Source organism: Chiloscyllium punctatum, chromosome 49, assembly GCF_047496795.1.
Source record: "Chiloscyllium punctatum isolate Juve2018m chromosome 49, sChiPun1.3, whole genome shotgun sequence".
NCBI lineage: Eukaryota > Metazoa > Chordata > Chondrichthyes > Orectolobiformes > Hemiscylliidae > Chiloscyllium > Chiloscyllium punctatum.
Genome location: NC_092787.1, coordinates 19,131,622 through 19,159,048, shown reverse-complemented (window position 1 = coordinate 19,159,048; position 27,427 = coordinate 19,131,622). Strand labels below are relative to the sequence as shown.

Below are 27,427 nucleotides of genomic sequence, written 5' to 3'. Positions count from 1 at the left end.
AAGGAAACGGCCATCTTGACTGGTCTGGCCTACACATGACTTCAGACCCACAGCAATGTGATTGAGTTTTAACTGCCTTCTGGGCAATTAGGTATGGGCAATAAATGCTGCCGTAGCCAGCAATGCTCTCATTCAGTGACTGTCTGACAAAGACCTGTGTAAAGCTCATGTAATGTTACACCTGTAAAGCGTCAGGGAAACTTGAAACAAGAAGAGACTTAACAAAAAGAGAACACGAGTGGGCTGAATATCTACAAATGTCTTCTGGATGCTGCTGCTCGACAACAAATGTTGGAGAGGTCTTAGTTCTGAATTGAAAGCGAGGCAGGTTGAACATTTTACTAAGTCCTGTTAAGAAGCTCCATTCCAGTGGGAAGACTAACAGACATGGGATGGAAACTGGAAAGGAAAGTGAAGAAGACTGATGACACAGCCTTATCTGACCCAGTTTGCACATGCCTTGGATCTGTGGTGGTTCAAGTTGGCTAGGATCATCAATTTAAAAACAATGAGTCTGATTTCACCATGTCATCATGCTATGACATCCAGTCTGAAGTATTTCTTGTAACCTCTGCTGGTAAGTAAATTACACAAATATAGTCAAGTGGGGGAGACCAAAACCAGAGCTCATAAATATAAGTTAGTTCCTCCGCAACTGAATAGGGAATTCTAGAGACGCTACCTCTAGCCAGAGACAGTTGCAATGTGAAAGCAGTTGTGAATGTAGCGTTGCTAGAATGTGGAAAAATGCTATTTCAAATAGCATGGATGCATCTAAATTGAAGTGAAATAAACACAAGGGAGAAGGACTACACTGATAGTTGAAGTGAAGAGGTGTGGGAGAAGGGTCACATTAAGCATACGTACTGGGATGACTCAGTGGAGGTGAAAAGTACCTTTCTGTACAGCAAGATCTGTGTATAGCATCCTTTTGCTTTAGAATACTATTTCAAGGCTTCTTAAAACCATTTTGGTGCCCCGTGCAAAGGGTTCCAAGTACGCTGTCCACTTCTGGTTTGCTGTACTGTTAGATGTTTGTCCAAGATTATATCACTCATTTTGCAATGTTTTCCACTGTTTTGTTGAATTGATTGGTAACTTCCATCTGCCCCCACTGCATTTCTTACTAAAAATGCTCAGCAGATGCAAAAATTGGCTGATTACAAAAGCAATCTCAAGACAAGGCCAGCAGCCCAGGAACCTAATGATTAAGGGATTGGGGGTGGGGGGGGGAGGTTTGGGTGGAGTGTTCGCCAAGCTTGATGCCGAACAATAAACCTATAGAATACTAACAAATGAGAACAACCACAGCCAAGCCCAAAATTCTCAAAGCATTAATCTGCCTTCAATTTTACTGTCAAATCCATGTAGCAGCTGTTATGATAATTTGCGTCATAAGTTGCATTTCAAACATAGTCTCCCACATCGTCCATTAAGTGAATGTCATCACCCAGTGCAGTACTTCAATCAACAATGAGAGAAACAGCATATTGTCAGAAAGTATGGTTCAGTGTAAGAACTTCCTGAGCTCATGGACTTTAGATTCTGTTAATAATCACCCACTTCATCTTTGGGTGTTTTTTATTTGTTTGTGCATTTTGAGCATGGAGGCCTAAGCCAGCAGATACTGTCCATCCCTAATTGCCCTTGAGAAGGTGGATGTGAGCTGCTTTTTTGAATTACTGCAGTCCTGTTAGGGAGAACATCCTAGAATTTTAACCCAGTGACAGTGAAGGAACCGTGATCTAAGGCAGAATCTTAGAGGGGTCTGAGCGACATGGGCTACGGGCAGAGAAAAATCAGAGAGGTTGTCCCACAACGTCCAACTTGATGTTGAGTTAATCTTCCTCCACTTTTTATGCTTTTCACAAGTAGGATGGTGAAAGTCTTAGTATCCATCAGCATAATGACAATTGAGGGGGCTTAATACTTGCTAAGCCCATCTTACCAAGGCTTGTCAAACAAGCTAGACAGACATCAGGAAAACTCAGGAAGGAGACGAGAGTGGTATTTACCTCACCACATCAACATTGCCTATCAACAAACTGCAGGCTAGCATACAACCAACAAGCTCAAGATTGAAATGCCTATCATGCATGGACATTATCATTCAGCACGACTATCTTAGCACCTCCATGCATGGTAAGAGTGCTTTGGAAATATAGATGTTCATTACTGAGTGCACCAACAACTAGCAATGACCAACTCCAGTGTGGATACTTTACTGACAGGCATACTGAGACTGGACTAGACTGCATTTCAGGGATACTCTCTTGATCTCTTAGGACTTGTTAATTTAGTGGGTACCTGCACGCTCACAACACCCCTGCCTTGCCTTATCAATTAATGCAGCCACAAAATAGGCAGCTTGCCTTACTACTAAGCAGCCCTTAGTCTAGAGAGAGCACATCTTGTAGACCAGCAGTGAGCTACCTCAATTTCATAGGTGCACTTTGTACCAGCAACAAATGTGGCAAACACATTGTATGTGCAGCATTTTGGGAAAGCAAATCTTAGCAAGACTTGTACACTTAATGGTAAGGTCCTAGGGAGTGTTGATGAACAGGTTCATAGCTCCTTGAAAGTAGAGTCGCAGGTAGATAGGATAGTGAAGAAGGCACTTGGTATGCTTTCCTTTATTGGGCAGTGTATTGAGTACAGGAGTTGGGAGGTGATGTTGTGGTTGTACAGGACATTGGTTAGGCCACTGTTGGAATATTGCATGCAATTCTGGTCTCCTTCCTATTGGTAGGATGTTGTGAAACTTGAAAGGGTTCAGAAAAAATTTACAAGGATGTTGCCAGGGTTGGAGGATTTGAGCTGTAGGGAGAGGTTGAATAGGCTAGTGTTGTTTTCCCTTGAGCATCGGAGGCTGAGGGCTCACCTGAGAGAGATTAATAAAATCATGAGGAGCACGGATAGGGTAAATAGACAAGGGGTGGGGGAGTCCAGAACAAGAGGGCATAAGCTTAGGGTGAGGGGCAAGATATAAAAGAGACCTAAGAGGCAACATTTTCACGCAGAGGGTAGTGCATGTTTGGAATGGGCTGCCAGAGAAAGTGGTGGAGGCTGGTACAATTGTAACATTTAAAAAGGCATCTGGATGGGTATATGAATAGGAAGGGTTTGGAGGGATATGAGCCAGGTGTTGGCAGGTGGGACGAGATTGGGATATCTGGTCAGCATGGCTGGGTTGGACCAAAGGGTCTGTTTCCATGCTGTACACCTCTATGACTCTATGACTGTTTGGGTATTGTGGGGCACATGGGCAAATTAATTCATAATATTCTGGCTGGAGTTGTCTAACCTGTAAGACGGGACTAAGCAATCATGGGAAATAAAGTTTTGAAGTTCTGTAATGGAGAGGAGGTTAGCAAAATAAGTCTGGCCTTATCAATCTAGAACTCTGTAAATCCAAGCTAAAGTTAGTGTCACATTATTACAGGTCACAGCATTCTGAAAGGGTATTCTCCTTAATTAAATCTAAACATGCTGTGCTCAGAACAATGCAGGTTTAAACATTGCAGTGTGGAGGGTTATGCATGTATGTAGCAATGTTTCACAAAATTAGGTGACTGTCATGTGTTTCGTGCCTTATTTGTCATTAAACTGGCAATCTCAGTTGGTGATACTATGTCATTAGAATGGGACAATGTTTTATTTCCTACAACAAAAATCTTGGACTTTACCAAGCACAAAATTCACTGTAATAATGATTAAAGAATAGTTGTTGATTATTACAATAAAATCCAACTCACAGAAGCATCATGCTTTTCCTTAATATATATTTTTATTGAGAAGAAGATATTGAATTTTTTGACAAAAATATAAAATTATTCAATTGCGAACCCTAATAAAACCTGTGTGGTCCTTCCTCATGATGAAGGGCAAGACCTTCTCCAGCCTCAATACAAGCATTTTCGACAAAATTTTAAAGTTCACGTTTAATAACAATATGGGCCTATACGATGTACAATCTTCTGGGGCTTTCCCCTCTCTTGAGAATAAGAGAAATATTTGCTTCTCTCAGACAGGGTGGGAGGCAGTCCTGACAGTACAAATAATTGTACATATCCAACATTGGCCCGGCTAGCATGTCTATAAACTCCCTATAAAACCCGCTGCGAAATCTGTCTGGGCCAGGCGCTTTACCACTCTGGAGCTGCCTCAGCACCTCCTGTATCTCTTGGGTTATCAAAGGGGCATTCAAAAGAGACACCTGCTCTAAAGTTAGACCTGGGAGGTCCAAGGTCTTAAAAAGGACACCATCTTCGCCTATCTGTCCTCACAGCCTTCCGACCGGTAAAAACCAGAGTAGAATTTCCTGAATGCTGCATTAATCTTTTCGGGATCGCAGGTGATAGTACCAGCACATTCTAATAGACTGGGGAGGCACGTTTCTTTCTGGCCAAGTACACCAAATACCTACCCAATTTATCACCATACTTGAATAACCTCTGTTTCATAAAGGAAATTTCCCTCTTTGCTGTCTGAGTGAGCACAACATTCAGAGTAGACCTGAGGGCTCTAATCTGCTGCAATTTAGTTACAGACTGTCTGTCAAAATATGCTGTCTCAGCTGCATTCTGCTGGGCCTCGACCATACGCTGCTACTACTTCCAAGTCACCGAGTAAGAAATGATCAAATCTCTTGCATAGGCCTTGGCAGTCTCCCAGACCACCGACGGATTACTGGCTGTACCGAACTAATGTCCCAAATAATTTTTAATTCCAGTGAAAAATACTCAATAAACTTGCTATCCTTTAGGAGGAAAGGATCTGAGCACCAATGCAGCAAGCCTGTCCCATCACCACCGGCCTTGACCTCCATGTACACTGCTGCATGATCAGAAATGAACATAGAACATAGAATAATACAGCACAGAACAGGCCCTTCAGCCCACGATGTTGTGCCAAACATTTGTCCTAGCTTAAGCAACTATCCATGTACCTATCCAATTGTTGCTTAAAGGTCACCAATGATTTGAATCTGCCACTCCCACAGGCAGCACATTCCATGCCCCCATCACTCTCTGGGTAAAGAACCTACCCCTGGCATCCCCCTTATACCTTCCACCCTTCACCTTAAATCTATGTCCCCTTGTAACACTCTGTTGTACCCGGGGAAAAAGTCTCTGACTGTCTACTCTATCTATTCCCCTGATCATCTTATAAACCTCTATCAAGTCACCCCTCATCCTTCGCCGTTCTAATGAGAAAAGGCCTAGCACTCTCAACCTATCCTCGTATGACCTATTGTCCATTCCAGGCAACATCCTGGTAAATCTCCTCTGCACCCTCTCCAAAGCTTCCACATCTTTCCTAAAGTGAGGCAACCAGAACTGCACACAGTACTCCAAATGTGGCCTTATCAAGGTCCTGTACAGCTGCAACATCACCTCACGACTCTTGAATTCAATCCCTCTGCTAATGAATGCTAATACACCATAGGCCTTCTTACAAGCTCTATCCACCTGAGTGGCAACTTTCAAAGATCTATGAACATAGACCCCAAGATCCCTCTGCTCCTCCACCTTACTAAGAACCCTACCATTAACCCTGTATTCCGCATTCTTATTTGTCCTTTCAAAATGGACAACCTCACACTTGACGGGGTTGAACTCCATCTGCCACTCCTCAGCCCAGCTCTGCATCGTATCAAAGTCCCTTTGCAGCCGACAACAGCCCTCCTCACTATCCACAACTCCACCAATCTTCGTATCATCTGCAAATTTACTGACCCACCCTTCAACTCCCTCTTCCAAGTCATTAATAAAAATTACAAACAGCAGAGGACCCAGAACTGATCCCTGCGGAACTCCACTTGTAACTGGGCTCCAGGATGAATGTTTACCATCTACCACCACTCTCTGACTTTGACCAGTTAGCTAGTTCTCTATCTAACTGGCCAAACTTCCCACTATCCCATGCCTCCTGACTTTCCACATAAGCCTACCATGGGGAACCTTATCAAATGCCTTACTAAAATTCATGTACACTACATCCACTGCTCTACCCTCATCCACATGCTTGGTCACCTCCTGAAAGAATTCAATAAGACTTGTAAGGCAAGACCTACCCCTCACAAATCTGTGCTGGCTGTCCCTAATCAAGCAGTGTCTTTCCAGATACTCATAAATCCTATCCCTCAGTACTCTTTCCATTACTTTGCCTACCACCGAAGTAAGACTAACTGGCCTGTAATTCCCGGGGTTATCCCTATTCCCTTTTTCGAACAGGGGCACAACCCACATTGACAGTGAAGACGAAAAGATCATTGCCAACGGTTCTGCTATTTCCTCTCTTGCTTCCCACATAATCCTAGATTTTTCATGCCCTCTCTTAGCTCTCCTAATCCCTTTCTTCAGCTCCCTCCTGGCTATCCTGTATCCCTCCAACACTCTGTCTGAACCTTGTTTCCTCAACCTTATGTAAGCCTCCTTCTTCCTCCTTACAAGACATTCATCCTTCCTCGTCAACCAAGGTTCCCCCACATGACCAACTCTTTCCTGCCTGACAGGTACATACATATCAAGGACACGTCCTATCTGTTCCTTGAAAAAGTTCCTCATTTCATCGACATCTTTCCCTGACAGCCTGTGCTCCCAATTGATGCTCCTCAGTTCCTGTCTTACAGCATCGTATTTACCCTTCCCCCAAATGTAAAACCTGCCCTGTTGCACGCACCTATCTCTCTCCATAACCAAGGTGAAAGTCACAGAATTGTGGTCACCATCACCAAAATGCTCACCCACTAACAAGCCCATCACTTGTCCCGGTTCGTTACCAAGTACCAAATCCAATATGGCCTCCCCTCTGGTCGGACAATCTACATACTGAGTTAGAAAAGCTTCCTGGACACACTGCACAAACACCGCCCTGTCCAATCTACTTGATCTAAAGAGTTTCCAGTCAATATTTGGGAAGTTGAAATCGCCCATGACTACTACCCTGTGGCTTCTGCACCTTTCCAAAATCTGTTTCCCAATCTGTTTCTCCACATCTCTGCTGCTATTGGGGGGTCTATAGTAAACACCCAACAAGGTGACTGCTCCTTTCCTATTTCTGACTTCAGCCCATACTACATCCAAAGGCAGATCCCCCTCAAACTGCCTTTCTGCAGCCGTTATACCATTTCTAATTAGCAATGCCACCCTCCCTCCTTTTTTACCACCTCCCCTAATCTTACTGAAACATCTGTAACCAGGAACCTCCAACAACCACTCCTGTCCCTCTTCTATCCACATTTCTATGATGGCCACAATATCATAATCCCAAGTTCCGATCCACGCCTTAAGTTCACCCACCTTATTTCTGATACTCCTTGCATTGAAGTATACACACTTGAGCCCATCTCTGTGTCCGCAAGTATTCCCTGTCAGTGCTACCTTCTCCACAGCCTCCCTACATTCTTGGACATCCGGAAAAACATCTAACCTACTTGCTGGACTACAAGTCTGGATCCCATTCCCCCTGCCAAATTAGCTTAACCCCCCCCCCCAAAGAGTGCTAGCAAACCAACCTCCTAGGATATTGGTGCCCTTCTGGTTCAGGTGCAACCCGTCCTGCTTGTACAGGTCCCACCTTCCCCAGAATGCAGTCCAATTGTCCAAATACCTGAAGCCCTCTCTCCTCCACCATCCTTGCAGCCACGTGTTCAACTGCACTCTCTCCCTATTCCTTGCCTCACTGTCACATGGCAGCGTCAACAACCCAGAGATGACGACTCTGTCCGTTCTAGCTTTTAGCTTCCAGCCTAACTCCCTGAGCTCCTGAATGACATCCCTACCCCTCTTCCTACCTATGTTGTTGGTGCCATAGCTACAGCGGGCACACAGAGAGGGAGGCCGGAAGGTAAGCGGAGACCAGTTTAAATTAATGTTTTTCTTTTCACAGTCTGTGTTTTTTTTCAACTAGGAATGGGGACCCAGAAGTCATCAACAGAGGCTTCTGGGAGGGTAAGAAGTTTGAGTGGAGAAGGAACCTGAGACACTACACGTGTAGTGTCTCCCACTCTCCCTCCTTCTCTAACTTAAAAAAAAGGGACTCAGTCGGCTGAACAGGTAAGCTACTTAGTGTTCTTGTTTTGGAGACTAAGTGTAGAGTTATGGCAGCACAGGCAGTGGAATGTTCCTCCTGCACGATGTTTGAGGTAGGGGTGACCACCGATGCTCCTGCTGACTTCACCTGCAGGAAATGCAGCCAGCTCCAGCTCCTCACAGACCGCGTTAGGGAACTGGAGCTGGAGTTGGATGAACTGGGGATTATTCGAGAGGCTGAGAGGGTGATAGATAGAAGCTACAGGGACATAGTTACACCAGAGAACAGAGGTAGCTGGGTAACAGTTAGAGGTGGGAAGGGGAGGAAGCAGGCAGTGCAGGGATCCCCTGTGGTCGTTCCCCTCAATAATAAGTATACCGCTTTGGATACTGTTGGGGGGGAAGGCCTAGCAGGGGTAAGCTGCAGTGACCGGGTCTCTGGCACGAGGTCCGGCTCTGAGGCCCAGAAGGGAAAGGGGGGAGAGGAGGAGAGCGCTAGTTATAGGAGACTCTATAGTTAGAGGGACAGATAGGCGGTTCTGTGGACATGGGCAAGACTCGCGGATGGTTTGTTGCCTCCCGGGTGCCAGGGTCTAAGACGTCTCGGACCGTGTCTTCAGAATCCTTAAGGGGGAGGGTGTGCAGCCAGAAGTCGTGGCTATGTTCTCAATTCTGCAGGACAGCACTGAATTCAAAAAGGCCAATGGGGCAAAAATAATGAATACAATCCTAGTATAGCACTTATTTGGGTTAGAAGAAATGGTGAAGACATCACCACACATCCACCAACCCAGCTCCTGGTTCAGGTCCACCAGCTGCCTGGATTGCAGGAATATACCCGCGAGACCCCAAGGCATCCTATCCACTTCAGGGTCCATAAGCCAGTTAAAGTCCCTCCTTATAATTGTATGATGCACCCCAAGGGCCATCAGCCTGGAGAATGCATCCGTTAAAAATTTGAGGGGGTGTGCCAGGGGGCAATATACATTCAAGATCCCATATTCCTCACCATGTATTAAAGCTTTAAGGATCAGAAACCGTCCATATTCACTCCTAATTTGGTCTAACAACTGAAATGGATGGTTCTTCTGAATGAGTAGAGCAAAATCCTCTACTTTTTGAATTAAAGGATGAAAAGAACACCCAGCCGAACCTTCCTTGCTGTAACTTTAAGTGCTCCTTATCGGTTAGATGTAGCCTTGCTGCAAGAAACACATCGACCCTTTCTTTTCTAAGGCTTGAAAGTAACTTTTTTCTCTTAATCAGTGAGTGACTCCCCTTAACATTCCAGGTGCACCATTTTAACAAGCGGTTAGCCAGAGCCATCCGAAGCAGCCCGTGATCCCCGGGAGGAAGAACCCCATTTATAGTGCGCCAAGTGAAAACAGTAAACAGTTCATATAAACTTGAAAATACAACTACAAAAACTACCAAATCAAAACTTCCAACAACTACTTCTACAATGAACCAACATATAACACAAATAAAAGGAGACTTTCCCCCTTGCCCACTGGGGGCGCTCATACTAACCACTAACACCTCCATGACTCCTTCTAGCTGAAGCCGTGCCCCAAACCCAGACAAAACCAGATTTAAAAAGTTACACGTGTCTTACAACAAGAAAATTCAAAGTGGGCACTCAGCCCACTTTGACCCTAGGCAGTCCTGGTTATAAAAAAAAGGAACTCCCCCCACAACCCACCGCCCCCAATCCCGTACTGAGAGAGAAAAACAAAAAAGGGAATGATAGAAAAAAAAGAATAATGGGAGGGGAGAAGGAAGGGAGAGGACAGAGAGAGAGAGAGAGAGAGAGAGACAGAACAAAAAAAGGGAGACCTCCCACATATTAAAAAGACAAAACCAGGTAAGCCAGGCAAACTACAGAAAAAAAAAACAAAGGGAACACGATTGTCCACATTATTTCAGCCAGCTAGTCTATCTTAAGGCGTCCAGGAAATCCTTTGCCTTTTCCACTGAGTCATTCAGACCCTCCATGGCTGAAACGCAATATTGTCGGGTATCTTACAGCGTACTGAATACTCAAGTCTCTCAGCCTCCTTTTTACCTCAAAGGCCTTCCTGTTATGGATCATGGCTGCAGAAAAGTCTGGAAAAAAATAATTTGTATATCAGAGCCTGTGGATTCTTCCCCAGTGCTCTGGAAGCTTCTAGCACTATTTGCTTGTCTCTATAGTGCTGGATTCTGGATTAGTGGTGTTGGAAGAGCATAGCAGTTCAGGTAGCATCCAAGGAGCAGCGAAACCGACGTTTCGGGCAAAAGCCCTTCATCAGGGCTCACTGATGTTCTTCCAACGGCCTCGATTTGAGGTCGTCGACCTGCTCAACTAAAGCTGAGGTCCATTGCCCCACCTACACCATGCACTGCCCAAGATGCTGGATCCCCTGGTCATGCTTCTGCAGCATGGCCGAGATCGGTTCCAGCCTGGTCCGGGATTCCTCCATCCCTGAATCAATCTCCTCTCAGAGTTTCACGACCTCCGAGACAAGGTTTTGCTCCACAGGTAAGTCCCCTGGGGAGTTTGCGGAGGCCGATGCAGCAACCACGGATGTGTCCGTTGCTGCAGGAGAGTGCCCTGCTTGTTGCGATCCTCACGGTCCTTTTCCCTTTGTCATTTTTTTGTTTCTTCTTTAAAAAAATACTGGAACTAAAATATATATCTGGGGATCTAAAACCAGCGACTTGTACCACAAAGGGCAGGAAAGGGTAGATGAATGCACCACTTTGTCTAGGTTTTGGTGCAGAGCTCAGCAGGGCAGACCTACCGGATTGCTGCCATCTTGGATTTCCAAACGCATCATGTTAATGTCCCATAAAGTCACATAAACTAACACAGGAGACTAAACAAGTTGTTTAGCCGCTTGAAACTGTATATTCCCTGCTCGAACATCTGTTCCTCTTTAGCCAGGCCAAAATATTTTTCCATTATTATATATCAGACAGCATTTTTCAGCATCAATGAAAGCTTGACAACCTACTATACACAATATAGATCATAATCACTTCAACTCTGCCAACACAGGAAACTTCTCCCCACTTTTAACAAAACCACAAATCATGTTTTATAATTACAGTAAAACACAACTTTGTGCTAGTCATTTTGCTGAACAACAATGTGAACTATAACAAGCCATTTTAAAATCAACAGATGTTATTTTGTCTTCATTATTTTCCCTCCCTTCTGAATTTAGTCCCGTTTTATTCCTCCCTTTAGAAATCTCAAAAATAACTTGCTCAAGTCACCCTAGACAACGTATGTCATGAAGTGGTGCCTAAGAACGGCACGGTGGGCGGCACGGTGGCACAGTGGTTAGCACTGCTGCCTCACAGCGCCAGAGACCCGGGTTCAATTCCCACCTCAGGCGACTGACTGTGTGGAGTTTGCACGTTCTCCCCGTGTCTGCATGGGTTTCCTCCGGGTGCTCCGGTTTCCTCCCACACTCCAAAGATGTGCAGGTCAGGTGAATTGGCCATGCTAAATTGCCCGTAGTGTTAGGTAAGGGGTAGATGTAGATGTAGATGTAGGGGTATGGGTGGGTTACGCTTCGGCGGGGCGGTGTGGACTTGTTGGGCCGAAGGGCCTGTTTCCACACTGTAAGTAATCTAATCTAAAAAACGGACTCAGCTGCAATCCTTTCCTGATAGTACCTTATATCACCATATTGTTTTAAGTCAACATGCACCAGGAAAATAAAGCGATATGTCATAACAACATCAACCTTCCTTTATACAATGCCTTTGATCTAGTAAAACACTCTCCAAGAACATGATCAAACAAACTTCTACAACAAGCCATACAAGGAGATATTAAGATAGGTGATCAAAAACTTTGTCAAGAGCTTGGTTTCAAGGAAAGTCTTAAAGGAGGAGAAAAGTAGAAAAGCAGATTTAGGAAATGTACTTCACAAACGACAGCCTTAGCATTTGAACGTCGAGTGAGTACTTGAAGAGTAGATGAAATACCAAAAATATAGTCCTCCTGCAGTTTCTGTTAATCATTGTAGAACCTCTGCATGTAACTCCCATTGTATGATAGCAATTGGAAATGTTTCTGTTACATATATTACTAATTTACATCAGACTACATGAGATCTATGTCTTCCATTTGACCGAAAATCTAATAATGTAGTTACTGTGTACTTTTGTCTAAGTTAGTATATCACATTCACATAACCTGCAAGCTCATTTCAGACTAGGGTACAATAGTATTCAGAAATCCTCTTACTTTGTGAATTTTGAGCTCAAGTTAAGAAATTAAGCAGAGAAATTATACACATTTTCATTTCAGCCATCAGTGTATTTCAGTTTCAGTAATTCCCAGACTGCCTGTTTACCAGTTGTTCAACAGTTGATATTCTTGATCTCGGAATCACCCCTGCCTCAAACTCAGAATACACCTGGAATTATTATCAGATATCTTCCTGACTTTCAACCATCCCACATAGAGAAATTCATCCCTCTACTTCCAATTTTTTATAGCAATTATAAAAAAAATTCCAAGTTTTTTTTAACCGTGTTTTTGGTGAATACTAAATAGCTGCAGCAGTGTCCAGGTGATTAATCATGGCATTATATAAAGTTCAGTATTATTCTGGATATTGGTCATCCTTCCCTGACTTCAGCTGAACATTACTGTGAATCGGTCACTGAGAAACTCAAATCTCCTTTTTGTGCTGCAAATCTTAATTTTCCTGCAGCACTCCTTCTATAGGTACAGAAGAATCATAAAAGGAGGTGCAAGGCTGGTTAAGGATCAATAAAAAGATTTACACATTGAGGCAGAGCACATAGGTGAGATATTAAATTAATACTTTGCATCAATCTTCACCAAGGAAGATCATGCAACCAAGGCAATGGTGAAAGAGGAGGCAGTACAGACATTAGATAGGTTTACAGTTGATAAGGAAGTGGTATTGGATAGGCTACCTGTACTTCAATTTAATAAGGCACCAGTACAGATTAAGAGGCATCCAATGATATGGAAGGAAATAGGAGTGGAAATTCTAGAGGCACTGGCCATGATAACTTAGGACAGTGCCTAAGGACTGTCTATAAGTAGACCCTTGTTCAAAAGACAATAACAATAAGCCCAGCAACTACAGGCCTATCAGATTATCCTCAGTGGTGGGAAAACTTCAAGAAAAATATCTCACAGGACTAAATGAAATAGCCACATGGACAAACACAGGTAAACTGAGAAAAGTTAGCATTGATTTCATAAGGACAAATTGTTTTTAGCAGACTTGCTGTACTTTTTGAAGAATGAAGAGATGAGGGCAAGTCTATTGATTGCTGTGTATGGAAATCCAAAAGGCATTTAATAGAGTGTTACACAATAAACTGATGAGCAAAATTATAGCCTAACGAATAAAAAGAACAATACCAACACATTGATACTAATTGGTTGGATTATAGGAAATAGATAATAATGCTTAGTGAATTGTTTATGAAATGGAGGAAGGTTTTACTGGAGCTCCCAGGGTCAGTGTTGTGACCCTTGCTTTTAGTGATATATATTAATAACCTCATTTTGATTGAAGACATTGTTGCCAAGTGAGCTGGAACTGTTCAGAAATTGTGGAGATACGTTTACCTGGCTGATACGAGTGGTACCAGACGCGAGTCTTTCTTCCACCTGATAATTGGAGGAGGGGAGCCCTGAACTTCACAGGGTAGTGTCACCTCTGTCCCAGCTGTGGCTGTGATTTTAATTGGTTTGTCCAAATTATCTGGGTTCACTCCATCAATCTGAGGTTTTGCTGCAGACATAAAGAAAAAAATCAAAGCACAGGACGTATATTTAATAACAGCATTATATTAATATTAAATCCTTCTGATGCTTTCAGTCTCTTTCGTCCTATTTGTTTTGATCTGTGAATTTGCTTGAAGGGGTAAATCTAGAGGGAAGTATTCCTGTTTCCCTTGGCTCTCAAATGGTGCTGGAAAAGCAATTAATCTTTGGATTAACGCTCAGTCACTGCCTTCAGCTACTAGGTTTTCCAAATCCTGGAAAAAACATTCCATAACCATTAGATCTTAAATCCACATTATAAAATGTGAAGCATTCAGACAGATTAGTATTAAATAACTAAGCCACTTCTTGAGGACAGGTTTGTCACCCATTGCCCAAACAATTTCTGGCTTAAGCAGATCTATTGAAGGTGGATTGGCATTAGGGTATTTTTTAATTCTTTTGGTATTTTTAACTGTGGACTGAAATGAGAAAATAATCACATTAGAAACCAAGGATGGCTGGAGGAATGCTGAATGTTTCAAAAGCAAGTAACTTGACACTCAGGAGCATCATTTACACAGCTGGTTGTTTAAGTGTTTTTGTAAGTTTAGTTTGTAGATGACTGGATCCATAGATTTTGTTCAAATAAAACTTTTGTTGGCAACAAATAATGAATTGGTTATGACAAAGATATTCTGCCTGCCAACAATTATCCTTCAGCAGTTACTGTAAGTTGTAACTTTTTAATTAATAAATCACAAACCTTTTAGAAGTAATCTAGCATCCTTCTTTTGAACCAATGGAAACATCTGGAGAATGACTATTGAGAAGTAGCACTCAGACCAGCTTTGGAATCTTCAGAGCCATCTCAACAGATCCTGTGACAAGCAACCACTGAACTGCCTTTCCGGTGTTCTCTTCTATGTATATGTAATGGGGAATTTATAAGGGGATTACATTTTTAACTAGTAGAGTTATATATTTATACTTCATCACTGTTTACCTGCAGCTAGAGTCAAATTTCTTGTAATAAGTAGTAATTTTTGTTAAGTACATTAAGTACCTAGTCAACGGTTCCGGTCAATCTCGGTTTAGAAGCCAGGTAAATCAGAGAATTTGGTGCATTTTTAAAACATCTTAACCTTTTGCAATGATTCTGGGAATAGCAAGGCTTAATTTCCAGCAGGCTATACTAGCGAGATGCATTTACGACTCATCTTTTACCACCTCCCACTCGACAAGTCTCCTGTAGAGATTAATATTCCTTTAAATATATTTAAAGCTGAGATAGAAAGATTGTTGGTCCCTCAGGGAATCAAGGGCTTTATGCAGCAGGTGAGGAGGTGGAGTTGAAGCCCATGATCATGTTAAATAGGAAATCTGGCTCAAAGGGCTAGATGGTCTACTCCTACTCCAAGTTCTTGTGTTGGCTAATATACATTTTATCATCTTGCATGCTAAATGTAACATGAGACTTTATGTGGAGCAACAGACTGGGTGTATTTGGATCTAACTGTAATATCACTAATATCCTTACTGTGGACAAACAGCTGCATTTCTCTGCTGGAAACCCCTGCTACATTTGTTGCAGTGCAGATGTAGATTCCAGAATCTTCTGCTGACGGGTATGGGATCAGGAGCTTTCCACTTGCATCGATTGAATATTGTGGTTCATGTCGAGATATGAGCTCCTTGCCCTGGAGATGACATAGAAAACAAGGAAGGCATAATAGTTTCAGACGAAAAATGTTTTGAATAGCAACCCTAGAGGCAGCCCTGCTCCACCTCTTATTCGCCTTACCATGTGCATCACCTTTTGGTAAAAGAAGCAGAAGGTGACTTGTTCCAAAAGCCTGTGTCAATGTGTGAGAACATTTATGTCACTCATTTTCTCATTCTGAATGCTGGATGCTACCCATTATGCTCTACTCTCCTGTTTTTCATTTGTTATTGGATGGTGAATTGTGTGGGGAAGGCAACAGATTATAACATCTGATCATCAAATCTTAGACAAGTTCTGTAGATCCAGTCACGTTATAGGAAGGATATGAATGCACTGATGTGAGTGCAGAAGCAGTTTACAAGAATAGTTCCAGAGATGAGGAGCTTTAGTTATGAGGACAGATCGAAGAAGTTGGGACAGTTTCCCTGCGGGAGAAGAAGGCTAAGAGGAGATTTGACAGAGGTTTTCAGAAACATGAGCGGGCCAGATAGAGTAGTTAGGGAGAAATTGTTCCCAATCATAAAAGGACTGGAACAAGAGAGCATTGATTAAAAATGATCTGCAAAGGAAGTAAGGGTGAAGTGAGGAAAACCTTTTTAATGTAATTTAATTGAGGCATTCAAGAGGATATTAGATGACTATTTGGTGAAAGATAATGTGCAAGAATGTGGGGATATACGGCTAATTCTCCTACAAGATGAGGGATGAGGACCTAAAAAGTGATTTCAGGGAGTTATGTTGGAAGCTAAAACGCAGGATGAGCAGAGTAGTAATCTCAGCATTACTACCGGTGCCATGTGTTAGGTGAGGCGAGGAACAGGGAACGAGTGCAGCTAAACACATGGCTAAGGGCTGGTGCAGGAGGGAGGGCTTCAGATACATAGATCATTGGGGCACCTTGTAGATGAGGGACGGGTTGCATTTAAACTGGAGGGACACCAATGTCCTGGGTGGGAGATTTGCGAGATCACTTCGGGAGGGTTTAACTAGTTTGGCAGGGGGATGTGAACCAGAGCTGTAGCTTAGTGGAGAGGGTAGTTAATGAACAGGCAGAAATAGAATGCAGAGAGTCTGTCAGGAAGGATAGGGTAAAGGGATTTGTTAAAGTGTGCCTGTTTCAATGCAATGAGTGTCAGGATAAGAGTGATGAACTTAGAGCATGGATCAGTACTTGGAACTATGACTTTGTGGCCTTAAAGGAGACATGGATTTCACAGGGCAGGAATGGTTGCTGGATGTTCCAGGGTTTAGATCTTGTAAAAAACAGGGTGGTAAAAGAGGAGGGGGAGTAGCATTGTTAATTAGGCAGTGCATCACAGCTGCAGAAGTGGAAGTTGTTACGGTGGGTTTGTCTCCTGAGTCAGTATGGGTGGACGTCAGTAACAGGAAAGGAGCAATCACTTTACTGGGTGTTTCCTATAAACCCCCAATAGTGGCAGAGAGATGGAAGAACAGATTGGACAGCAGATCTTTAAAAGGTGCAGATGTAACAGAGTTGTTGTTTTGTGTGACTTCAACTTCCCCAGTATTGATTGGAACCTTCTTAGTGCAATGGTCTGGATGGAACCGATTTTGTCAGGTGTGTCCAGGAGGGATTCCTGACTCTATATATAGATAGGCTGACTGGGGAGGGAGAGCCTTACTGGATTCAGTGCCAGGCAATGAGCCAGGCCAGGTGTCAGATCTCTTGGTGGGAGAGCATTTCGGTAACAGTTACCACAACTGCCTCACCTTTACCATAGCCATGGAGAGGGATAGGAGCCGACAGTATGGAAAGATATGTAATCGGGGGAGGAGAAATTATACTGCCAGGAGTTCTGGAGTATAAATTGGAACAATTATTCCATGAGAAATGCAAAACAGAAATGTGGAGGCTGTTTAAGGAGCACTTGTTGCGAATGTTGGATAAGTTTTTCCCACTGAGACAAGCAAGAAATGGTAAGGTGAAGGAGCCTTGGATGACAAGAGCAGAGGAGCTTATCATCAAAAGGAAGAAGGAAGCTTATTTAAGGTTGAGGAAGCAAGGATCTAGCACAGCTTTAGAGGATTATAGGGTAGCTAGGAAAGAACTCAAAAATGGACTGAGGAGAGCTAGGAGGGAGCACAAAAAAGCCTTGGCATGAACAATTAAAGAAAACCCAAAGACGTTCTACATGCAAGTGAGGAATAGAGAAAGATCAGAGAGAGGGTAGGGCTGATCGGGGATAGTAGAGGGAACATGTGTCTAGAGTCTGAAGAGGTAGCTGAGGCCCTAAATGAGTTTTTGCTTCAGTATTCATGAGAAAGGAGGACATCGTTGACTGTGAGAACACCAGGGACCAGGTCAATAGGCTTGAAAAAATTGATATTAAGAAAGTAGATGTGCTGGAAATTCTGGGAAACATCAAGTCAGATATGTCCCCAGGGCCAGACCAAATGAATGAGATTGCTGTGCCACTGGCAATGATCTTTGTATCTTCACTCTCCATGGGAGAAGTACCGGCTGATTGGAGGGAGGCAAATGTTGTTCCTCTGTTCAAGAAACGGAATAGTGAAATCCCTGGGAACTACAGATCAGTCAATCTTACGTCTGTAATAAGCAAGGTACTGGAAAGGATTCCGTGAGGCAGGATTTATGACGATTTGGAAAAATATAGTTTGATTAAAGATAGTCAGCATGGCTTTGTGAGGGGCAGGTCAAGTCTCCAAGCCTTATTGAGTTCTTTGAGGATGTGAGAAGACAAGTTGATGAAAGTCGAACAGTGGATGTGGTGTATATGGAATTCATTAAGACATTTGATAGGTTCATTGGTAGGTTCATTCAGAAAGTTAGGATGTATGGGATACAGGGAAATTTGGCTGTTTGGATACAGAATTGCTGGCCTAAAGAAGACAGTGAGTGGTAGTGGAAGGAAAGTATTCCACCTGGAGGTGGGTGACCAGCAGTGTCCCACAGGGATCTGTTCTTGGTCCTCTGCTCTTTGTAGTTTTTATAAATGACTTAGATGAAGAAGTGGAAGGGTGGGTTAGTGAGTTTGTCGATGACACAAAGGTCGGTGATGTCGTAGATAGAGTCGAGGGCTGTTGCAGGCTACAACAAGACATTGACAAGATGCCGAGCTGGGCTGAGAAGCGGCAGATGGAGTTCAACCTGGATAAATGCGAAGTGATTCATTTTGGAAGGTTGAATTTGAATGCCGAATACAGGGTTAAAGATAAGATTCTTGGCAGTCTGGAGGAACAGAGATCTTGGGGTCCATGTACATAGATCCCTCAAGTTGCCACCCAAGTTGATAGAGTTTAAGGCGGCATATGGTGTTTTGGCTTTCATTAACAGGGGGATTAAGTTTAAGAGCTGCGAGGTTTTGCTGCAGCTCTATAAAACCCTGGTTAGACCACATTTGGAATATTGTGTCCAGTTCTGGTCGCCTCATTATAGGAAGGTTGTAGATGCTTTAGAGAGGCTGCAGAGGAGATTTACCAGGATGCTGCCTGGATTGGAGGGCATGTCTTATGCAGAAAGGTTGAGCGAGCCAAGGCTTTTCACACTGGAGAGAAGAACAAAGAGACGTGACTTGATAGAGCTGTACAAGGTAATGAGAGGCATAGATAGAATAGAGAGCCAGAGACTTTTCCCCAGGGCAGAAATGGCTGTCATGAGGGGTCATAATTTTAAGGTGACTGGAGGAAGGTATAGGGGAGATATCAGAGGTGGTTCTTTGCGCAAATGGAATGCACTGGCAGCAGTGATAGTAGAGTCAGAGACATTAGGGAATTTAAGTGACTGCTGGACAAGCACATGGATGGGAGTAAATTGAGGGAGTGTGGTTATGTTGATCGTAAATTAAGATAAATGTTTGGCACAACATCATGGGCCAAAGGGTCTGTACTGTTCTATGTTCTATAAAGCGCGTTTCGTAAACGTGACTTGGCTGTAACGCGATTTGTGATTGCGGACCGGACCTTTATTTTAAATAAAGCAAGCTATTATTGGTTATTGCACTATTTCAACCCTGGCACTGGGTGCCGTGGTGTGCGGAGGATTGGATCCTTTGTTGACATCATGTGGTCAGTCAACCCACGAGCTTTCTGGTGAAGAGATTTCTGAAAGGTGCAGTGCTGTACTCAGTGATTTTAGGTCCTTTTTTTGAAAGTAATGATGATGTGATAATGACCCTCAACCCCTGTCTTAACACAGTTCTGCACTGTAACTCAGCAGACTCAGAAACCACATAAGCTGTTAAATGTACTGTTTTATTTCATTGAAATATGATTTTAAAATTGACTTAGACTGTGCTATCATTTGTGTTAGGCAAACTACTATTTTCGTTTCGATTTTTACTCATTTTTGGTGGTTCGCCTCTAACCCTGTATTTCCCATAGACCCCATTATTCCTACTGCGTGATTTCCTATAACACAACATCACACAGGAATGTTGTTTTAGGAGAACTACCTAGCGTGAGATTAGTATTAGGTATTGATGCTCATTTATTATGCTGATGCAAGCATCATGGGCTGAATGGCCTCCTTCAGTAGCAATTCAGTGATTTGTCACAGGCGTTTTTAACACAATTCAAGCAAATTGTGGGCGGCACAGTGGCACAGTGGTTAGCACTGCTGCCTCACAGCGCCAGAGACCCGGGTTCAATTCCAGACTCAGGCAATTGACTCTGTGGTGTTTGCACGTTCGCCCCGTGTCTGCATGGGTTTCCTCCGGGTGGTCTGGTTTCCTCCCACAGTCCAAAGATGTGCAGGTCAGGTGAATTGGCCATGCTAAATTGCCTGTAGTGTTAGGTAAAGGGGTAAATGTAGGAGAACGGGCGGGTTGCACTTCGGCGGGTCGGTGTGGACTTGTTGGGCCGAAGGGCCTGTTTCCACACTGTAATGTAATCTAATCTAATCTATCTAATACTGTAATTGATATGTAAGATCCACAATACCATCAGCTTGTCAATGGTTAGATCATTAACAGTCACCAGGAGACTGCACTTCGCTTGAATAAGATCATTTAAAACTGGCTCTTTCTAAAAAGACTATTGAATAACCCTACAGGATGAATTAAAGAGGGAGTAGAGAAGGGACTCTCCCTTAATCTGCCCTCCAGACACCAGAGGAAAGTGGCTGCCAATTATAATGCCTCTTGTAAGATTGCTTTAAATTTTTAGAATTTAAGCATGTCAGATATATGAATTCTACTAGCTTTCCCATCAAGTTTCAATATTCTCAAATCCGGAAAACCACATTGAGTACTAACATTTTCAACTGCTGGGAATGAACTTCTTAAACCTCTCTTAAAAAATGGAAAATTCCCTAACATGTACCATCGTTGTTAAGCCAAAGTGCAAGTTTTCCATTGCAGCTATTGAGAAGGCAAATGGAATGTTGACCTTTGGAGGTTAAAAATAGGGAAGTCTTGTTACAGTTACACAGGATGTTTTGAGGCAGTACCTGGAAGTATAGTTCAGTCCCTGTATTTAAGAAAGGATATTCTGGCACTGGAGGCATTTCAAAAGAGATTCACTAATTCCTGGGATGAAGGGTTAATCTATGAAGAACGGCCAAATAGGTTAGGCTTTTATTCCTTAGTGCTTCAATAGGATCACTTCACATTCTTCTAAGCACTAAATAATAAAAGTCTAACTTGTTTATCCACTCTTGATAAATTAACCCTTCATCCTAGGAATTAGAGAATCTTTTTGAACTGCTCCAGTGCCAGTATATCCTTCCTTAAATTCTCAGTCAGTTTGACAGGATAGATGTTGAGAAGACGTCCCCATAAGTGGGGGAATCTCAAAACAGGGTACATAGTTACAGAATAAGAACAGCTCCATTTAAAACAGAGCTGCAAAAGAATTTCCTCTCTCAGAAAGTAGTAAATGTCTGGAATTGAGAGAGTTGGGGAGGCTAGATTTAAAGAGGAGGAGGATATCAAGCAGTTAAGGGTTATGAAGAGCTGGCATGAAAGAGGAGTTTGAGCCTAGGGAAAATCAACCATGATCTTAAAGAATGGCAGGGCAGGCTTAAGAAGCTGAATGGCCTACTCCTGCTCCTATTCTTATGTTCTATATATCCTTCTTTCAAGAGAATAGCAGCACCTACAACATAACTTGGGTGTTCAGACTCTTTCTTATTTCTGTAGTAACCTGTATTAGGACCCTGTAATTATGTCATACCTTGGACCAAACGACTGTTGGTTTTGGAGTTCCACTGGATTCACAAAGTAGAGTGACAGCCACCCCCTCATCAGTGATGTAAACAGTTTGCCCATGTTTAATTGAAGGTAGAACTATAGAAAAAGAAAATCTTTTTTAAAATGTCAACTTATACAGATGCAAATTGATTTCATTAATAATTTGTAATCAGAAGAAATATTCCATATCTTGTTTGGTACGGGAGGATAATCAGACATGTCCTCTTTTGTTAACTATCTCCAAAGATATGTCTTGTGCTGGCAAGAGCAACAATCTGGATCAACCATAATCTGAATTTACTTCTTTTCTTTGTGGGTGAGGTGATTCCAAACTTCAAGGTTGTCTTGATGAGGTTGGTCATTAAGGATACTGAGGAAGCTGAATAGTATCAACACAACATTTTGTCACTTCTCTTTATTAATTTTTTTCAGGCCACAACTTTTGTTCCTGCTTCAGTGTTATCCCCAGTTACAATAGCAATAGTTGCAGAAACTACCAGAGCACATCCATAGTATTACTCTGAAAAAGCAACATGACTCCCGAGGAAGGAGGAACACTGATCCTGCAAGTTATCATCCCTCCAATTTCATCAAGAAATTGGATATTACACTCTACAGGAAGCCATCAAATGAGAAAACCTATTTATTCCTCCAGGGAGTTGTTCCCTATGGTCTTCTCCTTAATAAATACGAGAGTGGACTGTGGATGATCAGTCTTTGAGTATGTTTAAGGTAGAAATTGATTACCATTAGAGGACAGGGTTTGAGATGGGGTGAGTAAAAGGAATTGAAGTGTTCGATCAGCTATGATCATACTGAATGACAGGACTCCTTTTTCTTATTCCTAAATAGAGAACTTCATGATCATGATCCGACTGTATTATCAATTCTGGTTACAAGTAACCTCTTTATGTTTAAGATCAGTTCACTTCCACCAACTCAAGAAACACTCAGTTTCCTAAGAATACACCAAACTTGTGTTCATTACACGATCTCCTGAGGCTTCACCTTGACTGGGAAGAAAAAAAGAGGGACTATTGCTTCCTTATGTGGAGAGAATGTGAAAGGGAAAGGTCATCTCAAAGTACCTGTTACTAGCCAGGAAAACCATTATGAATATATTCCTGATTGCACGCAGGAAGTGAAATGTAAGTGAGGTGACAACAGATCAGTCATCCTAAAGGACCTCAAACTTCTGCAATACTAACAACTGGTATGCACAAATATCACAAGGAAACTGGAAACATTTGTTTCTGCTTCCATCCTAACAGCATTGTGGGTGTGTCTAACACTACAAGTACGGCAGCATCTCAAGAAGACAGCTCAACACCAACTTCCCAACAACAATTCAGGATGGGCAATTATTGTAGGTCTTGCCAGTGACCCTTACATCCATGAGTGAATAAAAACAAGTCCCTCTTCAAACTACTCACCATGAACATACACTGTGATGGTCTTATTAACAGATCCCACTACATTTCTGATGGTGCAGATGTACTTTCCAGCATCTCCTTGCTCTGTTCTCTCAATAAAGAAACTGCCATCACTTCGGATTGACAGACGACTGTCCAAACTTAACTTCAGGGAGGCAAGAAGGGAATAATGCTTAAAATCTCAAAATAACAATATTCTAAGTGATGAAGAATCATTTTAAACAGTGGTGCAGGATATGTTTCTGCTGGGTTTTCTTGTTTTCCAGTATTACCGTCTCCCATTTTTATGTCCTCTTGTAAAATGCTGACTTTTGTCAGTCAGCCTTGTACCTCATTCAATGTGGAATCCTCATCCTAATATTGTTGGCCAACCATTTGACTCCAGAGGTCTCAGATCCAAATTTCAGTACTTGATCTCCATAATGTAATGTTGCAATGGGACTCGCAACACATTAATCAGAAAAGAGAATGTTAGCTAACTTTCCTTCTCCTGACTACACAATTAATGATAATTGCAGGTCAATTGTGCCAGCTGATATAATAATAGTGTAAGCACAAAAGCATTAGCCTCTCTGATATGAATAGCTCTCACCAACATTAGGTATTTACTTTCATTCATTGAGGTAGCTCCAAAACTAAAATTTCCTTAATCTGTTGAGGTTCTTGAATACAAGAAAATATTTGAAAACAAGAAAGTCTATATGGCAACTGCAGCTCTCAACAGGCAATGCCTTCACCTCTGCAGCCTGCATCTGAACCAAGCAACAATAGATGTAATAGATCTTTCCTTTGTCTCCTTGGAGAAAGTAAATGAACTAGAACAGTTTCAGTCTCTGGAGGGTGGAAATACAAATAGCTCATCATAGTTCATTTTAGTTGGTATTCACATTTAAATATTAAACACCTGATCTCTCCCCGTACCCACATGAATATAGACATCTTTCAATTTCACATTAAGTCATTCAAACAAGAAGGGATAGGTTAGATTTCTGATCTGAGTAAGATGACTGATATCATGACAAACCAACAACTAACATTGTATGATGAGCATAAATACCTCAGGCCAGCCTGGTAAATGTTCTTACTATGATTGCCATCAGGTAAGCATGTATTGCATTATGAAACAACTGAATGCACAAAGAGAAATGTCTCAGGAGAGAACAGTTCTCCAAGAACGTACTCACCAGCTGATTGTCCTTTAACCAGTAATGCTCAGGGAATGGATTTCCAGCTAGTACCACACATGGTAATGTTAGAGACCGACCCTCCAGTACATTGATGACTGGAGCACTTTCAACTACCTCAGGGGCAACTTTAGATGAAAACAGAAGGATCAAGTCAACATGAACAATTCAGCATGCACTACTGATTAAACAGTTTGTTTTGACCAATAAATACCAGCATTACAACCAGAGTGTTTCCTCTGGTTTCCCCTCTGTATGACCTCACATTAAACCAGTCTAATCGCAAAACAGCTCTGGAGAGATTGTTTCATAATAAGAAAATGGCTTACTGACACAACCTGAACAAAAAGGAAATGAATATTTGATAAAACAAACAGCAACTAATCTATTCTGATAAATACCTAGCTATTTTCCAAAGAACAAAATTGGATACGACAGAGCCTGGGAGCTGAGGAATACATTTGGAATACCAAATGTGTCATGCAAGTCAACCTAAATATTTGATTTGAGATGAATGTATAAAATGGAATAAAAAGAATAGGGGATTCTGTTAAAATGCTATTACTTCCATTAAAATTTGTTGTTGTCCCAAAACAATTCTGGTGGCATTCAAATAATACTTTTTATTTACCAGAACGAAAGACAGAATGAGTTGGAATAGACATACAATGGTAAGAAATGTTTTCCTTCTATCCAATACAAAATTTGGCCCCTTTTCCCCGAGCGTGTGGAATAAATGTACCAAGGAAGATGAAGAATATGTAATACCATTCTCTGTGCAAAAATATTTTCATGCTGGACATGGCATAGCTCAGTGCAGTGCACAGCTCCACTAAGATTGCTCTTACTGCATCTCTCAAGACTCTAAACACCACCACTTAGCTTGGCTGTAGTCAGAACATTATGTAGCGCTTTGGGTCACACTGTCAATAGAAGATATAGCAACTATGAAAAAAGTCCAGCGCAGAATCACTGGGACATTACCAGTTATGAAACTTTATAGTCAGAAAAAGGTTCAAAGTATTAGGGATTTTATCACGGACTTCAATAGGTTCAAGAGCACCCATGGTGGAGGTCTTTAAAAGACCATTAGGACAAATAACGGTTGTTTATTTCTACTGGACAATGAGGGAGGAATACAAGGGTATAACGTGGAGCAGCCATTAAAGAAATGAAAGGGAATGTCGAAGAAAAACTCTTCACACAAAAGTTGGTTAAAAAATTGAAAATTTTCAGTCACAAATATTGAAATGCCAAAATCTCTCTCAATGGAAAAAGATACTTGCTTGAAAAAGATGAATGCTTTAAAAATGTCAGGGAGGAAACAACAGTGTCAGATTAGATAATTTTGTGTAGACGGGTGAAGACACAATGGTGCTGATTTAATGGTATAACATTCTGTGACTCACCAAGACCACTGATGGTCAATGCTACCTCAGAACGGATCACTCCAAACAGATTCTGCGCCTCACAAACGTACATACCTTCATCGTCCAACCACACACCTGTAACAAGGTAAAGAGGTGTAAGTCCAGTTTTAGTTGGAGGAGGAGGAGGCAGGGAGAAGTAGACAGTTCTGATTCATGCCAAGTGAGTACTTTAATCTATGGCCATTAATAAGTGGGCTCAAACAGAAATGGGTTTCTTGGCACCGTCACAATTAACTGTCTGGCTTTATTTTGTGGGATTAATGATACTTAGTTTTTGTGTATTTAGTCAACATTCCATATTATATGACTTTCTGTTTTGCTTTCTTTTTGTTCAAAGTTGTTTTCTGGGCAATGAGACTGGTTAAGGTCAAACATTGTATATGAATTTATACATGCTGGGTTTGATCGCAGACTGCAGTATAAAGATAAATGCTTCTCTGTTGAATGTAACTTCTCAAATGAAATAAGGCTAGACAGTTACAGTTCACTTCTGTTTCACACCCCCTTTTACGGTTGTCAGGGGAATATTCAAAAGATCCCAACAGCTTGTATCTACTCAAAAGATCAATATGTCTTGTGTGGGAGCTGAAGAGATTTAGCATGCTTTCCATTTCTGTGATCTGGTCAGCCTCTCATTTTCAGAACACACTGCTGGTTAGCAGCAATGAGAAAAAGAAAGATAAATGTGTAGGCTTCTCCTTGTCAGTACTAAGCTGACCTTTGTTAAGTCCTCGTTGTGCCTCCTCACGATGACATATGAAACTGGGTCTCTCATGGCCCCAGGCTAAAGCTTCAGAGGAACACTAAGTTTTGGTCCTCAGACTTACAACTTATGGATACCTCAAGTGAGTTGAAAGTGAAGGAAAATGGGCAAAAGGCATTGGAAGAGACATGATGAAAGAGAAATCATGTTTGACAAACTTGTTGTAGTTCTTTGATGATATAACACGCAGAAAATAAGGGGGAACTGATATCTGTAGTGTAGTTTGATTTCCAGAAGGCACTTGATAAGGTTCCACATAAAATGTTATTACACAAGACAACATTCCATGGTATTGGAAGTAATGCGTCAGCGTGGATTGAAAATTTTTAATTAACATTAATGGTGCTTTGTCAGATTGGAAATACTTAATGGAATATCACAAGGCTCAGTCCGAGGACCTCAACTATTTACAATTTATATTAATGACTTGGAGGAGGGGGCACAGTGTAATGTACCTAAATTTGCTGATGATACAAAAATAGATGGGAGGGCATGTTGTGATGAGGACATAAGGAATCTGAAAGGGTATACAGACAGATTGAATGAGTGGGTAAAAATTTGGCAGATTAATAGTAGAAAATATGAGATCATGCACTTTGGAAGGAAGAATCAAAGGCAGATGTTATTTAAAAGAAAAGAAAGACTCAAAGAAATTACCAAAGACAAATTTGGATATTCGTGCGCCTGAAATACTGAACATTTCCCTATAGGTGCAGCAAGTAATTATGAATTTTGGTCTTTATTGCCAGGGGGTTGGAGTTTTAAAATAGGGCACTTTTATTAAAACTGTACAGGATGTTGGTAAGGCCACATCTGGAATACTGTGTATAATGTTGATCCCTGTTTTAAGAAAAGATATACTGACATTGGAGGTAGATCAAGAGTGATCCACTAGGCTAATTTCTGGGATGAAGGGGTTGATTTATCAAGAAT

The 27,427-nt window shown here is 42.0% G+C and overlaps 1 protein-coding gene across 3 annotated transcripts in view; it reads right to left on the bottom strand.

The window, feature by feature from the left end:
• LOC140469322 (hemicentin-1-like) overlaps positions 1-27,427 on the bottom strand; it is a 438,266-nt gene that overhangs the window by 269,327 nt on the left and 141,512 nt on the right. For all 3 annotated transcript variants that reach the window (XM_072565717.1, XM_072565718.1, XM_072565719.1), the window contains exons 17-22: positions 25,711-25,806; positions 24,302-24,429; positions 23,118-23,262; positions 21,668-21,780; positions 15,329-15,488; positions 13,651-13,816 (exon numbers count right to left, since the gene is read on the bottom strand). In XM_072565717.1, the coding sequence (XP_072421818.1) occupies positions 13,651-13,816; positions 15,329-15,488; positions 21,668-21,780; positions 23,118-23,262; positions 24,302-24,429; positions 25,711-25,806 (808 nt within the window). The remainder of the gene's footprint in view (positions 1-13,650; positions 13,817-15,328; positions 15,489-21,667; positions 21,781-23,117; positions 23,263-24,301; positions 24,430-25,710; positions 25,807-27,427) is intronic.